Source organism: Carex rostrata, chromosome 11, assembly GCF_964058835.1.
Source record: "Carex rostrata chromosome 11, lpCarRost1.2, whole genome shotgun sequence".
NCBI lineage: Eukaryota > Viridiplantae > Streptophyta > Magnoliopsida > Poales > Cyperaceae > Carex > Carex rostrata.
The window spans coordinates 6,332,857-6,350,817 of NC_135928.1; the positions used below are offsets into that span (position 1 = coordinate 6,332,857).

The following is a 17,961-nucleotide window of genomic DNA, read 5'->3' on the forward strand; positions in this document are numbered from 1 at the left end:
AGTAAATTGAAAAGGTTAAATTGTGAAATATGATAACTTAATACTTAAAAAAATTCTTGTTTCTATTAAACCTGTTTTAATGTACAAAAATTGAATTGCGAAATGTAATGAATTTTTCAAATCTATTCAATTTAAATTTGAAAAATGTAATGAATTTAGTTCTTATAAAATTTGATAATGTATGGAGAATATAAGGTGCTAGCTGGTTGTATTGATTAAAACATAATGAAAATCAAAATTCAAGATTGTGTTAGTGATTTGATGAGATTCCTTACCGGTATTTGCAAACTGGTATGCTGGTATGCCAGGGTACTACTAGTTTTCATTAACCAAATCGAATACTTATTGTTGGTGTAATTTTCACAACTACCTATCTTAAGGATCTAGTTGAAATTCAAAGCAGCATAAAAGAAACAAAGAACTCATTTTAATATTTGCCTTTTTACGGTTTGACCCAAAGAATTTGTACCCTAATTTCTACACCCTTTGACAGATCAGCATCAGCATTTTCATAAAAAAAAAGAAAAGAAAAAAGAAACTAAACACAGACACAATACTATTCAACCAAAACAGTACAACCAACACAAATCTTACTCCCAAATATACACAATACTATTCAACCAAAACATATAACCAACACAGAAGGGTCCAAATCTTTTTACAATTTATTTCCCTAACTTGTAATTGGTTTTACAGAATGGTCCAAATCTTTTTACAATTTATTTTCCTAAAATCAGTAGCGATATTCATCTCGCTTGTATGGGCCCTCACTTGAGACCCCCAGATAGTTTGCTTGAGATTGGGTTAGCTCCGTCAACTTGCCATTTTTCCCATTAAAATTGGTTAGGTGAAGTCGGGCCACCACCTCATCGAGGTGCTTCGGCAAAACATAGACTTTTTTCTCGTACCTTCCACTAAATTTCTGATTCCACAATTCGCTCTGTGCTAATGCGTGATTTGTCAAGGAGAACCACCCTAGGTTAAAATCCCGATCTTGGTCCTCAGCCAACACGAAGATGCTTCTGTTGCTCGGGAACACGTAACAGTCAATCAAACTGTTAAATATTTCCACCCTATCAATTCTTATTCCAGGGAATCTCTGCAGCCCATTCACATCAATCTCAGCAAAATTAGTTCCAACGTTACATACTATTGCACCATGTTTCATTCTCTCCATGTGGCCAACCATAACCACATCTCTAGAACTTGTGGCTGTGATGAAGATATCCGCCTTTGTCAGCACATCTTCCAGAGTAACCACCTCAAAGCCTTCCATCATGGCTTGTAAGGCACAGATTGGGTCAATCTCAGTGACCATGACATGGGCCCCGGCTTTCTTCAAGGCAATAGTACAACCCTTTCCACTATCTCCATAACCACACACAACAGCCACTTTGCCAGCAGCGACCTGACTGGTGACATGGCCAACAGAGAACAAAAGGAGGGACATGAGACGGTTGGGGATGTAAGGCCTTACCTCAGAACCATAATACCTTACCTCAGAACCATAAAAAGACCTCCTATTTGTAACAGCATCAGCTACATTTAAGGCAGAGAATAAGAGTTGACCCTCCTTTTGCATTTGGTACAACAAATTCACACCACTGGCACTCTCCTCTGAAACTCCGATGATTGTTTTACTTATTTTATTATACTTCTTTGGGTCCTCTAAGAGGCGAGCTCTCAAAATTTTCAGCAGCGTCTTGCTCTTGGCATTTCTGGCGCTGTCAGGGTCAACTAACTTGCCGCTCTTCTCATACTCATCTTCAACACGAACACCTTCATGAACAAAGAGGGTAGCATCCCCACCATTGTCCACAATTAGGTGAGGACCACCTTCTGAGCCCCAATCCATGCACTTCTCAATGCACAGCCAGTACTCCTCAACACTTAATCCATCCCAGGCAAATACTGATACTGTATCTCTAGCAATGATTGCTGAAACAATAACATCACAAATGGGAGAAGTTATGCAGGAGCAGCAACGCACCTCTGCACCAAGTGCGGCCAAGGTCTCTATAAGAACTGCACTTTTCTCACACATAACGAGAGAACAAGAGATTCGTGCCCCTGAAAGTACCTTATCCTGGCCAAATTTATGACGGTACGCCATCAAACCATGCAACTGGTTTTCGGCGCAACAAATTAATGTTCGTCCTAACTCCACATCAGTCGAGAGCTGGTCATCTTTCACCTTGTACTCCCGGCCAGACCCAGTCTTCTGGACTGATAGAGAAACTTGCACCAAGTCATCACAATCCCCACAGTACCAACATAATTCCCCACGCCTGTCGCTGTCCCGTAAACAATGTCTGAAAATATTTTCATAAATGTGTTAGAAGAGGGAGTGAAAAAGAACTTTTCAAAAATAAATGAATAAATATAATAACGTGACGTACCTGTGGATATATACCTCCGTGCAACTTGCACATGTAACAAGATCACGAGCTACCACTTCAGTGCCTTTACATTTACAACAAAGTTTTGCCTACAAAAAAAATTAAATGCACAACAAATGTGAATGACAGTGAACTCGTATTCATTACATAGGAAGCATACAAAAACTGGCTGGTCAATGCATGATGCTACAGCTGACAATCACTCAAGCCCTGAACTGGTGAAAAAACTTTAACCAAAAAGGGCATACAGCAGCCTATTAAACTGCATGCAATATAGCTCTATAAATCTTACAAGTTACAACTTAATGCCCTCCAAAAATATTTTGATTCTTCTTTACAAACTGGAAATTTAAATTAACTAAAAGTGTATATTTATATGTTTCTATTTATAATGACAAATGCAAATTTGGGCATAAAATCGTAAACTAACTAAAAGTGTATATATTGATTCTTCTCCAAAAACGAAGGATAATGAGTTAGCAAGGAGAGGTCAATAAGAAGATGTGATTATTTTTTAATGTGCAGGTTCCATTTATAAGAAATTAAATAAAAGAACTACTATAAATAAGTTTGTAATCTTAGTTTAGAAAAAATGTTGGGTTTAGATTTCTGTAATGGGCATCAGGATCGTTGAGCAGCATGGGAGCTTTGTAGACGTAAGTGGTAGAATCTAGGTGATCAAGAAATTGATGAGGACTGATTTTATTACTTTAAGCTCCATTCTAAGCATCATGGTAGCTTGAATAAGTCATTAATTGAGGTGAACAAGAAAAAGGAGCATTCTAGACCTTGAGTTTTGGTCAGAATTCTAGGTCGCTGATCAGTATATTTTGCTTCTTGTCGGGGACCTCTCATATAATCTTCCATCATTTTGGAATTTGGATGTACCAGGTTATCAGGTTTGGGGGATTGGAATTAACTACATGAATGGAGATCTGGTTTTGACACTAATCTGGAGTTGAGGAGCGTGATTGGTACCAATGCATTTGATGCTTTTCTTTTGTTCTTTTTCAGTTGTTTATGCTTGAACTAATTTATAATTTCTAATGAAGGTGAGAGGTGCAGGGGAAGAGGGGAAAGGAAGGGAAAGGGAAAGGGTACAATTGTCATTTTGTTTGTTTTTGTCAATATTGATATGTATTTTTACTTGAATAAATCAAAGAAATGGGGATATTAATATATTAAGTGAGTATTAGATGGGGAAATGACTAATTTGAAAATTTTGATGGGTAATTATCTAAATTATGAAGTTTTGATGGGTATAAATATAAAATTTTCTTTATTTTCAATCTATCATATGATGCCAGGTTAAAGGTTGGGTAGAACACTAGTTTCAATATATGTGAAACCTCCAAAATATTTCACTCTAAAATCCCAAGCAAAAGAGGAGCTAAGGAATTATGCTCTTAAGAAAAGAATAAGATAATGGGCCAGATAAATATGATAATGCCAACATGATGCTTTATTCCATGATAGTTTCATTAGAAAATTTTGGATCCTAACGGATTAACTGCTGTGTAAAGGAACTCAATGTAATTTACAGACCATCTGGCATGATGCTTATTTTCTCTATTGCAGAGGTCAAAAGTCAAGTGGAAAGAGTGAGACGTGGCCGTTGTTTGACTCTCTTGAGAGGCCTTTTCTTTTGGCTAACGGTACTAATCTGCTTTTAGAAAGTACTTCATTCATTTTTCATCTTTCATTTCCTTGTACCGTGACTATGATGAATGGTTCTTGGATTATTGTAGTTTACTTAATTATAATTAAGGTCTACTGCTATGGTTTTCTCGTATCTCGATATTGTACCTGGTCAGGTCCAATTCAGCATATTATCACTGGTATTGGCAGGCACCTTCACGGGGTAATTGTATGTTGATTTAGCTCTCAATAGGGTTACACTTACCACAAGGATTTAATCCAAATTCTACTGAAAGGACTACTGGACCTTAGGGAAATTGTAAATGTAAAATTTTGGTCCTTTCACCAAACCATATACACCAGATAGATTTATATGAGTTTGTTTTTGTAGAACTGCTGTCATGATGAATCCTTTATGCCATGGAAAAAAGGGTATAAAGGCTCTACAGTGCAGCTCACTATTAATGATTCTAAGAAGCTCCAGAATAATTCTAGTACAGGTCCCAATTGCAATTCTAAACCTAAATCTGACAGGAAAGGTAAGAATATGGTTTGTGAGCGGCCAAGACAAAAGAACAATAAGTAGATGATTTATTACCTATTGACATGTTTAGTATGTTAGTGTAGTAAATAGTGGATTTTATGAGGGTTAGTTCCTAGTCTATTAATCTCTGGATGCTTGGAATTTCAAAATATGATATGGATATACACTCTGGGACTGACAATAATTAGGATCATCTTTGGTACAATGGTGATTTCTTTTTGCTTGAACCTATTTGTACTGTACATCTGGTATTTGGTTGCTATTGAACTCAACACGTGGCTTTCCCAGATGATATACTTAAATAAAAGCGCAACAGATGATCTATGATCTCTGATCTCTGACCAGAGAGAGATGATCTACAGCTCAATTTGGGCGAAATTGCAAAAGAAAAAGTTGTAGCGAAAAAAGGAGGAAGAATAAGGGGGCAAGTGGGGGCAGCAATGCGGTTGTGAGGTCTCATACTGAAACTTAAGAAGAACAATAATTCTTACCTCCATTGTCACCTCCTCCGCCGCCGCCGACGGAACTTCTATCACCTGGACCCCCTCTTCCTGGGCCGACGGAACTTCTATCATCTGAACTTCTACCACCTCTTCCTCGGCCGACGGAACTTCTACCACCTCTTCGTCGTCCGACGAAACTTCTATCACCTGGACCTCCTCTTCCTCGGCCGATGGAATGGCGGAGTTTGTTACTAGGCGACTTGCTGCGTGGGCACAGCAAATTGCACAGGATATGTAATGGCCAGGATGATTCGGATGCATTTTTTTTTTCCTTTTTTCAGATCTTGAGAAAAAGAGAAAAAAAAGATTCGCTGTTAAGCGGGAAAAATGAGGGATTCTGATTGGAGATGCAAGAGGAGTCCGGTTCTCTCCAGAAGACTGTGGACGGCTCTGGGCCGGACTAAACTCAAGTCGGTGCCTCTGAAGACTGTGGGGTCTGCTTGTAGATTCGTGTCAAGTTAAAAGAACGGTCCAAATTTATTACTTACACCTCAGATGTTTGGAATGATACAGATTGTACACAAATTACAATTTTGCGGACAATGAGAAATCTTTTTCATATATATTATGTTTACTCTTCATTGAATAAATTTTATCTGAACACTAACAGGACAATCCACCTTTTCTTTAAAGTGATTAATACACAGTTTACCATGTATCGTTTATAGTAATGGTAAATTAAGTTATATAATTTTCCGTCACTCTTAATCTCGTGATAGTTTGTAAGATAAAATTTTCAAACTTTATTTAATTACTAAAATGATTATTTTGTTTCAAAATGTGCAGTGCCAGTACGGTATTGTGAAAAATTAGTATTTTCGAAATAAATTTGAGTGATAAACGAGTTGCCACAAAATGATTTATAAATTACATACTAAGTTTGGTCTTGAAATTTAAAATAAAAACAATTTAACTTCGACAAACTAGTCAATTTAAACAAAGTAAAATATAAACAACAATCTAAAATTCATTTGTACTTTACAACATAATTTATATTTAGTCTCTCATAATATATAACTTGCATTTAAATTTAGAACTATGCATCCGCGTCCAATATAACATTAGAACCATAGTTTTATTGAGAAATAAGCCTGAACTTTTAATAAACCAAGCAAAAGCCTCCAAACTTCACTGATTAATCAAGTTTTTCATTTTCAAATTTCATGCGAAATAATTGGCTCATTAATTTTCATCAGGACGAATGTAAAAAATGCATTCAGAGGTTTGAAATAATCTGAGTTGATAATAGTTCATAGATCTTATAATTTCTAGGAAAAGTCGTATTAGATGATAAATCAGCAAATATATTGATTACAAAGCCTATTAACTTTAACAAAAAAAATAAGAAAATAAATAACAATTAAATCTTGTGGAGATTGATAGCCAAACACAAATGAGATAACAAATTGTTCAAATGTCTAGATAATATAATTATATAAGCCGCACAATTTTCTTTGTAGCAAGTTTGGTTATTAGAAACTGAAATTAGGGATGAAATAAAACTAGTCAAGTTGTTGTTTTTTTTATATATTATAAAAAAAAAAACAGTATTAGATGAGTAGAATAAGACACAAGTATAAAATATTTAGAAGATATTGTTATAAACTAGACTTACTAACAACAGTCAACTCGTGAGATACCTCTATACATAAATATTTTTTATGCAATAGAGAAAAAAGTGGTTTGAAATAGATTAGAATATGTAACATACTAACATCTAATAAAAAGGATTAGAATCACCTCTCCTTATTTCCTCTAATAACCATGCATTATAAATCGGCACTCAAAATATAGGTTCAATAAAGAATATGGCATAAAGATTTTTTAAACTATCTTATCACAATATTTTTCTTAAATCATTTTTTATTAGACATGCATTAATGGTGTCAAGATAAGAAAAAAATAATCAATCAATTGAAGGGTAAAAAAATTTATTGTTCTCACTGTTCTCAATAATTTGACATGGAGAAGCAGAATCGAAATGTCCGACCTTCAAAGTCTTGCCCACCTGTCAGACAAAAGCCGTGAACTAGAAGTCCAAGCTATATATAATTGCTAAATGTTTACTTTGGTTGGATGATTGAGCAAATTCTGTTCTGACGGACAGACCGGACATTAAAAATTCAGACTTTCACATTTTTTTTTTTCAATTTTACTTTTGAATTAGATATAATATTGTAATTTTTTCCAATTTTTTTTTTTTCAAACATCAGGCTTTGTCAAAAATCAAAGTTCAAAACAGGAAGAGTTATTAGTTAATCGTCCAAGTAGGAACGCATTGCTTTTTGCTGGGTTTGGAACAAACTAATTTCTGTATTTTGCAAAAAATGGTTCAAGCAACTATTTCTAGCTAGTAGGCTGCTTTAAAGCAACTATGCTCAAGATTAGCTTTAGAACATTATTATTCCAACACATATACTACAAAATCAACAATTTTGGGCTACGTTAATATAAAAAAAATTAGATTTAAAACTTAAATTTGGTACGTAGGTTCGCGTACACAAGGAACAAAAAGAAAAAGGAAATGTTGCCCCAACAACATATTTGTACTATCTATAAAATTTATCTCCTCAGGCAAGAAAATTAACTCTCTTTTTTTTCTTTTTTCCATCATGCGTCTTTGTAATTTGAGATGGGTCGGATACTATTTTCCAATAAAAAGAAACTGATTTGAGTGATGGACCTCATTGTTAAGGAATTGGATTTAATTTTAAAAAAATGAATAAAATTTATTATTGATAGTCGGATTTAAATTGTCTATTCGTCGTAATTCATGCATACAAATTTAGAACTTAGTAAATTTAAACGGTCCAATAAATTTTAACTGTTTTTACACAGTTTAATGTAAATCAGATAGTTAAAATTTAATTTTGAATGAAGATTTGTCCAAAATAATTTGAACCAAAAAGAGGTAACCCCAACTAAAGGTATATGCCCTCCATATCAAAAACATGTTGACATTTAATTATTTTTTTAATTAGAACTCTTAGTTATTTACTACAATTAGGAAGAAAAATATTTAATAATTAGCAGTGACTCAATGAAAGGAACAAGAAGAATATGCGATCAGTGAGAAGTCCGTTATAATTTTTCAACTTACTTTTGTATTCATCTTTTCTAGCATTGTACGTTCATATAAATAAAATTAATTTCCATCATAACAAAATTTAATGATCTTATATTTATATTGTCATTTGTAAATAATATGAATATTAGTATTTCTAAAATAGTGTAGTTTCTTCTAATTCCGTTTTACATTGAAAATATCATTTAACTTGAACACGTGAAATAATTATGTATTTTAAAGAAATAAATTAAATCGTTAATAAATAAGAAAATTATATATTCGTCAAGTTTGGTTCCTTGTAATTCTATTTTTTTTGCTATGTTTTATATATAGTGGAAAGGGGATGGATTGTTATTAGAGTGGAAAAATGGCACAGTGGAGCCGTCTCTATCACAGAACGGCATGGTATGTGTGTCGGTTATGTGCCGTGATTATTCGCATGCCGTGACCATCCTTTGAAACTTCAGCACAGTACGACACGTAGTCATGCGAGTCACATGTAATTAAGAATGTTAGATATTGATTAAATGGTGAATCTTGATTAAATTTGGACACGGTGTGACTCACATGACATAACCATTTGTGTGCCGTGACAATCCCTTGATATTTTAGTCACGGCACAACACGAAACCAAAATCACGGCACGACACGGCACTTTCTTTCCACTCTAATTGTTATTTACATGTACATTAAAGCTTAAAAAAATTAAAATATAAATAATATAATTAATTAAATACTATTACATGAATATCATTATAAAAAAGTTGTTCTAGAAATACTTTTATTGTTTTCATAAGTGATTCTCTTATTTACTTTTTTTATGATCTAAAACGTGTGTGTGTGTATTTATGAAATGATCTATCAAATATGCATTTGAAATTTAATATCAATTAATATATGTTGTACATGTCTATTTTTTTATGTAGCATCCAAAGAAGTTTGACACGTGTAATGAGAGATAATGTTTCAAAGGGTAAGAGATAGACAGAGAAATTGTGAATAGAATAATTTTCATGATTTGTCATACATGTGTTATTTAATTTTTATTAATTTTTTTTAATAATATTAGCTTTCACTTGCTATATATTGAAAAAGAGTTAACATGGGAGTTAGGAAATCAGTCTACTTTTATTTTAAAAAATAAACATTAAATTAAAAGAATGTATCTTGTAATTATTTTAATTTTATATATTTAGTACCTAAATTAGAAATCAGAGAAAATTAACAAATTTAGAACAACTATAAAATTAGTTTCACTCTTATATGTGTTGATAAGAAGTTAAAAGTGTATTATTAGGTTAGATCAAGTTTTCAGATTATAAAAATTGAAAACAAGTTATGGGTTGTATCTCCACCATAATTAACAATTAGTTCAAAACCCCCTTCTGAGCCCCAATCAACCTTTCAAACAAACACAGTTGCCGAATCTTTAGCAATAATCGCTGCTGCAACGTGATTTTAAGTATATATGCCATATTGGTCTTCTATGCTAACTTAAGAAGCAAACAAGTTTGCACTCGGAAAATGAAGTAGTTTTAATGGAAATTAAAATGTCTAGAAGTATTTATGTGTTTATATAAAATAAAATATTAATTATGCAGCTTTTGTTTTGTACGTAAGAGAGAATACGATAGTAAAAAAAAAAAAAAACTCAAATGAGTAATAAAATATTTAGAATTTTAAGATTATAGAGGGTATATTTCCAACAAATTGTTAAAGATTGAAAATGGCTAAGTCATATGTGGATGAAGCGATAAATACAGCTATGAAGAATCACAGTCGAGAATTTGTTGTGTTACGATCAAAGAGTCATAAGTTCATATTAATGAAGTGACTTTTTTTTTTTTTTTTTTTCTGAAAAAAGAAGAAGAAAGTACAAGATGAAATTGATATATTCAAAGCAAGACAAACAGTATTTTCTTGGATGGCAAGGAGTGAGATAATTAATCTAAATGAATAATAAGCCGGCTATCGAATTATATTGGCCCAAAGTAACTAGAACATCTTTTTTAACTGGATATATTACAAATCAGCTATTGAATTAGCAAAGTACTCAATAAATCATGAAAATAGGAATCACATAGCTGTTATCATCTCATACGCTAGCATGTTTCCAGTTAACTCATGTGATTTGCAAAAATAAATTCGGGATGTGATTTAGAAGTAGAGTGGAAAAAACGTCCCGTGCCGTGTTGTGCGTGACTAACATACTGGACTTTGGTCTCGTGTCGTGCCGTGCCGTGATCAAGTGAACAGTGACCCGTGCCATGCCGTGCCATGACCAAAATGTCAAAGGGTGGTCATGGCACGCGAATGGTCACAGCACGCGAGTCACGCCGTGACTCGCGTGCCGTGACTATTCATGTGCCGTGTGTTGGGTTTTCAGGTAGGTTATAGTGCAACAATTCGAATCAGTTCAAGATTTGTTCACTACCTGAAAACCAGAATCTATGCATAAAATCAATTCCATGATTAAATATAGAGTTTACCACTAGACGCGCAGCGGAAACCTCAAGTCTAGTAGTAGCCTTCTTCCAAGATTAAGACCTAATGGTCCTAATTACACATGACTCGGGTGATTACGTGCCATGTCATGCCGTGACCGGATTTTTCGCATGTCGTGCCGTGCCGTGACCAAAATGTCAAGGAGTGGTCACGGCAGTAACACGCAAGTCATGGCACGAAACAGGAACCCGTACCGTGCCATTCCGTACTGTAAGTGTACCGTTCCGTGACAAAGTCGGCTCCGCCGTCCCATTTTTCCCACACTATTTAGAAGACAATTAAGTCTAAGGAGATTTTGAAAATATATAAATTTAATTATGTTGACTACTAATTAAATATAATGATTAATATAAATTAATATAAGAGTTGAAAATTATTATAACATTATGCAAAATACAAATGTGAAATTTATAATTAAAACTAATATAAGAAATGTCTAAATGTGTTTTTGAGTGAAATTTGATTTTACATAACAAATTGATAAGATAATTAAGTTATTTCAAAGTGAATCATTATGAGATTCTCTGTATATCAAACTGACTTGTATAAAGTGAATGCTACTTATTAAATTTCTGAAATATTAAGAAACAAATATTTAAAAATTATATTGTGGCTTTTATTTAAATAAAATTTTCTCTGTCACCCTTGAAAAATGTGAGTAGTACTGCAATTAGCTCTCAAAATAAGAAATAACATCATACATACCAGTACTATATATATAGATGAGATTATTAGAGCATCTTCATTAGTGCAATTGAAATAAGAAATAACATCATACATACCAGTACTATATATATATATATGAGATTATTAGAGCATCTTCATTAGTGCAATTGAGATGCAATTACAAATAAGAAAAAACTATCTAATGAAATTAAGTAAAAAATTAATTTCAAATTCTCTACATTCGTGCAATTGCAATTCATTTATGAGCAAACCCCTAATTTATGCCACGTCGGGCTATTTTTTTTTCCGTTGACTGATGAGAGACCAATTTTATGCACACATAAAACCCCTTTTCCTTTTTTTTCTCTCCTCTCCATGATACCCTCTATTGCTCTGTTTTATTTCTCTCGTCTCCACGATACTCTCTCTCTCCTCTCCTCTCCTCTCCATGAAACAGAAAAGAAACAACTCTCCCTCTCCCTCTCCCTCTCCCTCTCCCTCTCCCTCTCCACTCTCTATGAGAAAAAAAACAAGAGGCTGCTAAAACAAGACATAATACAATAAAATCTACAGTAAAGTTTACAATCCATAATACCATAATACAGTATATGATATATTAAAAATTGATAAAGTTTACAATACCATAATACAAAAATTGATGTGAAATCCATAGGTATGATATATTAAAAATTGATAAAGTTTACAATACCATAATATAGTAAAAGCTACAGTTTCAAAAGCTTAAAAAACCAACATCTACTTTAACGGAAAAATAAGAGACATCATTGAAAGTAAAAAAGGCAGTATTTAATTTTCTAAGTACCCGCTCCCTTCACCTATTGAAAAAGTGAAATAATGTGGATCTGCTTGTAATTTTCCCTTTTGCCTTCTGACAGCCCCACCAATTACCAGTAAGAGCTGAGACCATCCATCTTCATCTCAATTTTACCAGCAAAAGCTGCTGCTTACTTCTTAATGTCAGAACATTTAAGCTGAAAGACTGACAAGTAAATATGCGGAGAAAGTAAAAGGAACTTAAAAACCAAACTAACATGTGCCAGTAAAGGAAGGCCTCTTTTGTTTGGTACAGTAGCTATCTATGACTGGTACCATTCTTGTTTCAGCTTCTATCTTAAAATGGTAGACAAAAATTAGCACTTTGTGAAATGGAAATGGAAATGCAAGGATAAAAGGGGATTTGAGAAGAGAGATTTTTTCTTCTTCGTGTTTTAGCTTTTTAAGAAGAGATGCTTTACCAGTCACACATGCAGTATAGTCACAAGCTCCTATAATATTACAAGTAAATACCAATCTGTGTACCTGTACGGTATCTAATATTTCTCCCTTTACACGGTCCGAGATAAGCAACCTAAAATTATCCACGCACCTCTGGGCATTTTTTTAAATTGCAACAAAGTTGATGGTTTCAAGGAGAAGTCGGCCGTGGCCTTGGCTCTGGAAAGGAGGCAACACTAATATTTTGCACAGATGTAATTTAAATAAGTGAAACAATTTAACAAATATGTAGATACACTAATCTAATAAGGTTTGGACAAAAGAATTTAATCTAAACCTGGCCAATTCGCATGCGTGAAGAGTCTGGGTAGTAAAAGAAGTGATACACAGTTGCAAACCCTAGCATTTCTACTTCACTATTATTGCTCAATTCATTCTCTGATGACCTTTTCACAGCTACATAAATCTCCCATTTTGGATCGCTTACATAAATTGGGTTAGCTCCTGCACATATAGAAATAGAACCATAGAAACCACAAGACTTTAACATTTAACGATGGAAATTAGAATATAGAGGGGAAATGATAAGTTGGCAAAGTATACCATTAACTAAAAGAAGCTACGTTTTGTTTCAATTATTCAGGAACAGGATTACATTTTGTTTCAATTATTCAATTTACAGAACTTTTAATTAGGTACTGTTAGCCAGTTTAATTTTTGGCAGTGGTTTAATTGGGTTCTTAAATTCAACATTTTATGTAATACAATAATAAAAAAGATATAGGTTGGGTTCCGGACTTGGATACAAAAAGGGCAACTCCTGAAACTATCCAATTGGAATATAAAAATGCATAAAATTCCGTTTATTGGCAATTACATTAAATGAATGGTGTTTCAAACAACAAAATCCTCAAAAAAAAAAAAAAAGATAGTTAAGCAACAAATATGGTCTAAGGCCAGCTCAAACGAATTCATCTCATATTTTGCATGACTTTTTGGAAAATCTCAACCGTTGCAATACGTTCTGTGCAAATCTCAAAGCTCAAATAATACTGCCCCCCTACATCACCCCCGAATAGGCACCGGACATGTCGGTCACGCAAAATTTGAGATATCTCACAGGATACGCACTCAGCTCAGGCATGGCATAAACCATGTGGCACTCACTGCAACACAGTTCAGCAGCTCTTCTGATGTGCCATTCTCCATGTCGTACCTTAAAAGACGATTATACTCCCTAACACCATCTTTATTTTTGTCTTTACAATACTGCATGTAGTAGATGCAATTCCCTCTCAATCCCTCAAAATCACTGGTACTCAAACAAAATCCAGCACGTGCTTTGCTAAGGAACAAAGCTCTCTCTCCAATCCCCTTTAACTTGATCCATCTACACTGCCCAAAGTCATCTGTGTGCTCCAGTCGGTACACCTGGAACTGATGACTATCACATCCCCCTTCACCTGGATATGTCACTGCAAGCAGCTCCCCCATTGCTTCAACGAATAAGTTAAAAAGGAGACACTCCACAGGATGTGGTATCACTATATTCATCTCTGCTCCGGTGGTCATGTCAAAAACCTTGGTTTCACTTGTTTCAAATAAATAAACAAAGATCTTCCCTTTGTAGTACACAAATACAACTGATTTAATAGGGATTTTGGAAGTGGTAAGTTCATTGCTATCAGATCGCCAAGACACGATCTCAGTCCCATCATGCACCAATGCATAGGCAACCCAATGGACTCCAGATTTTACTGTGCTTGAGTTGCTCTTATTGTACGGGGCCATGTAGAGTGAAAAATAATAACAAGGCTTTGCAAAAGGAAGATGGATTTTGGTCTCAGTAAGCGGATTAAACAGATATGGAGGGTTATGATAATATGGAGGTTTAAGAAGTTGTTTATACTGATCAACAAGAATGAAGCCAATAGATGGCTCTTTCCAGAGAGGATATCTGTACCCTTTATGAATTATTGGCAGTTCGATTTGATAAGTTGTGTTGGAGGAGAGAGAATAGAGGATGTAGTCAGTGTTCATGTTGGTCTCACAACAACTGAGAGTTGCGGGCTGCAAGAGCCAAGGTAGTAGTGGGGGAGGGTCAGCAGGGTCAGCGGCTGAGCGCCACTTATTGCACACCGAACGAAACCGAATAAAGTTCGAGAGGTTTCCTAACTTCTTTGATATCAGATGGAGCAGCTCCGGGTTCAGCTCTGTCCAATCCCTTCTCATTATTTTTATTTTTGAAATAACTGCCATTCTAAAAATCTTCAAGGCCCTAGGACTGCCTGTATTGCTTTTCAGAAAACAAAGAGTTGGTAATGAGAAAAAATAAATAAATAAATAAAAAACCTCATCCATATATATTTCAAAGAAACTTATGAAAGCAGGAAAAATTTATATGTATTTTAATTTTCCTTCCGATATCCATGTTTTTTTTTTCCTTCTCTGCTAGCTAAATAATGAAATACAAATATATTTAGACTTCAGAGTCATGTCACATGTACACTGGCATGATACTAAATGGCATTAATTAATTGCTAATCAGTATATACAGGTATAATCAAAATCTCATGTGTATTCATAATATTATATCAGAAACTAAAAAAAAATATGGAATTGATGTTAAATTTCAATTGAACCATAGCATAATTAAGAAGTTATTTTGTACCGCACAACACCGGTACTGCACAAGCAATAGCCATCCAATCAATACTAAGAGGTTGGATTGGCTGTCAGTTATTGAATGCAATTAAGATCTCCTTATGGTAACATTTTCTTTTGATAGTTAAATTAATTGTTGTTAGAAAACATCAATGAGACTATTTTATTTTAAAAAGGAAGCGACAATCTAAATTTTTTTATTTAACCTGGAAACATCCACAAGGAGAAAATTACACAGTGAATGCAGGAAAATAAATAAAAAAATAAAAATAAAAACAAATATTAATTGTCCAAATTTATAACTAGTAATGCTCCACTCGTCTCTCTTTTTGGGTCAACAAATTGATATCATAGCACCCAATTTGGCAATCATTTTATAAACGTCTTTGTGCTTTCTGATGCAATGGTCAGAGATATACCCTTATCAGGCTTAAAATACGACTTCTAATTTATACCCAATTTCAATTTTTGTATGCGAGACATATCCAGAATCGACCAAAAGAACCCAAAAAATAAAAAAAGGAAAAAGCTTACACCTTGATTGAAGACTGGCGGCTGGCGGCGGTGATAGGAGAGGAAAACCTAATCCTAACAACCTAATTTCTAATATCCCCGTTCTTACCGATATGCTTCTCAATTAGAAGTCTGATCGGAACCGACTCCACGCCCACTATATAGTGTCATTGGCCCAGCCCAACAAATTAATAGTCACTTCTCTTCTCTCGTCCGATTTTTTTTTTAAAAACTTGGCAGTTGGCCCAAATAATGAATGGAGGTTGGACGGGTGGAATCGGTATCACCTAAGAGCATCTATTGTTTGTGGTAATTGTTTTAGGATTGTTAATTGGCTGTGGCTAAATTGCTGCTGGCAGCAGTTCTGTCCAGGTGCTGTCGGGGTTACTTTTAGTCATGTGATGTACAAACAACAAATCCAAACCGTTAGATGTTTAATCTATATTATAATCTACTTGGAGACCAAATTTTACATTTTTTGAAATTTTTTTACTATTTATTAAGCTGGTTTGAAAACCACTGATTTCAATGCTGCAGAAAATTACTGAAATCAGCAGTTTTCAAACCAGCTTAATAAATAGTAAAAAAATTCCAAAAAATGTAAAATATGGTCTCCAAGTAGATTATAATATAGATTAAACATCTAACGGTTTGGATTTGTTGTTTGTACATCATATGGCTAAAAGTAGCCCCGGCAGCACCTGGGCAGAACTGCTGCCAGCAGCAATTTAGACAGACCCTTGTTAATTTGATGTCTCAATTGCTAATATAATTAGTGGGATGTATCACAATTGTTAAATTATCAAATTTGCTTTAAAAGCAATTGTTGTTTAAGAACACACTGTCTAATTGATTGGCTCAAAATATTTCTTAATGCTCTCTCTCCAATAAAAAGGAAATGTGTGCTGATGTGGACATAGGAAGCAATTTAATTTAATTGCACCAATGCAGCGGATGAATTGCTAAAATTTCCATAACCGCTATTTAGCAATTAATTTCAATTGTTGGATTGGAGATGCTCTAAGATTGCTAATCTGATGTGTCAATTGCTAACATAATTGCTGGAATGTATTACAATTGTTGTAACTTGATCCCTCCTCTTATAAGAAAACATTTGTTTAATGACACTTGTCTAATTGATTGGCTCAAAATCTTTCTTAGTGCTCTTTCTCCAGTAAAAAAGAAAGATGCGCTGATGTGGACATGGTAAACAATTTAATTTAATTGCACCAATGCAGCAAATTAATTTCTAAAATTTTCATAATCGTTGTTTAGCAATTAATTTCAATTGCTAGATTGGAGATGCTCTAAGGTACCTGAGGTGCAAGCCATAAATATGAACTGTTATTTTCATGTGGCACGAATCTCAAAGCAGACCTCCTAAGTTCCAACTAGTTTCCGGATTTAATTTGGTACAACAATGGTGCCAAACATACATATATTTTCACTGGTGAATCTGTCATCAACCCAACAATCACAATCAAACTAGCATGCTCATAAGATACTGAAACTCAACGCACACTCACAAAAAAAAAAAAAAAAAAATCAGAATTGAAACGAAACAGCTTATATATGTGGAACATCATAAACTTTTATCAGTAATGATTGCTTGCATAGTTGAATGCATGGACTTTTTCTTAGCAACTTAATCCTTAAAAAAATATCAAAACTATTGTTCTTCCTGACACGTTTTTCATAAAATACAAGCTTCAGGGAACCTAAAAGGTCACAATATTGTACAATTAAACAATATAAATTTTGCTTCGTACCTTTTCCCATCTTTGGTTATTGGTAGATACCAAGCTGATATTTGATTGTACAATTAAACAATATAAATGGTAAAAAATTTGCTTCATACCTTTCCACATCTTTGGATTGGTACTACCAAGCAGATCTTTGATTTGGTACATTTTAGTTCAAACTTCAAAAGCACATTTAGTGTTATACTAATTAAGCTGTCAGTGATATATTAAATGAAAGATATTAGAAAATTTTATACAATTTTTGGAAAATATTTTCCTGTGAATTAGTGAAAAAATTTGCTTCATACCTTTCCACATCTTTGGATTGGTACTACCAAGCAGATCTTTGATTTGGTACATTTTAGTTCAAACTTCAAAAGCACATTTAGTGTTATACTAATTAAGCTGTCAGTGATATATTAAATGAAAGATATTCGAAAATTTTATACAATTTTTGGAAAATATTTTCCTGTGAATTAGTGAA

The 17,961-nt window shown here is 33.9% G+C and overlaps 2 protein-coding genes across 2 annotated transcripts; both read right to left on the reverse strand.

Moving 5' to 3' along the window:
- Nucleotides 1-534: 534 nt before the first annotated feature.
- Nucleotides 535-5,425, reverse strand: LOC144561447 (adenosylhomocysteinase-like). The gene is made up of 3 exons (XM_078310407.1): nt 5,073-5,425; nt 2,400-2,488; nt 535-2,312 (listed from the first exon to the last, which is right to left on the reverse strand). Exons 1-3 carry the CDS (start codon nt 5,343-5,345, stop codon nt 734-736), a joined length of 1,941 nt encoding a protein of 646 aa, XP_078166533.1. The 5' UTR covers nt 5,346-5,425; the 3' UTR covers nt 535-733.
- Nucleotides 5,426-13,385: 7,960 nt separating this feature from the next.
- LOC144562333 (F-box/kelch-repeat protein At1g64840-like) lies at nt 13,386-15,885 on the reverse strand. The gene is made up of 2 exons (XM_078311542.1): nt 15,759-15,885; nt 13,386-14,846 (listed from the first exon to the last, which is right to left on the reverse strand). Exon 2 carries the CDS (start codon nt 14,815-14,817, stop codon nt 13,690-13,692), a length of 1,128 nt encoding a protein of 375 aa, XP_078167668.1. The 5' UTR covers nt 14,818-14,846; nt 15,759-15,885; the 3' UTR covers nt 13,386-13,689.
- Between the last annotated feature and the right edge of the window lie 2,076 nt (nt 15,886-17,961).

Coding starts and splice junctions, on each gene's coding strand:
- LOC144561447 (XM_078310407.1), bottom strand. CDS start 5,345: ATGCATCCGAATCATCCTGGCCATTACATATCCTGTGCAATTTGCTGT. Junction 2,489..5,072: donor CGGAGGAGGTGACAATGGAG/GTAAGAATTATT, acceptor TTTTTTTTGTAG/GCAAAACTTTGTTGTAAATG. Junction 2,313..2,399: donor ACGGAGGTATATATCCACAG/GTACGTCACGTT, acceptor AAATATTTTCAG/ACATTGTTTACGGGACAGCG.
- LOC144562333 (XM_078311542.1), bottom strand. CDS start 14,817: ATGGCAGTTATTTCAAAAATAAAAATAATGAGAAGGGATTGGACAGAG.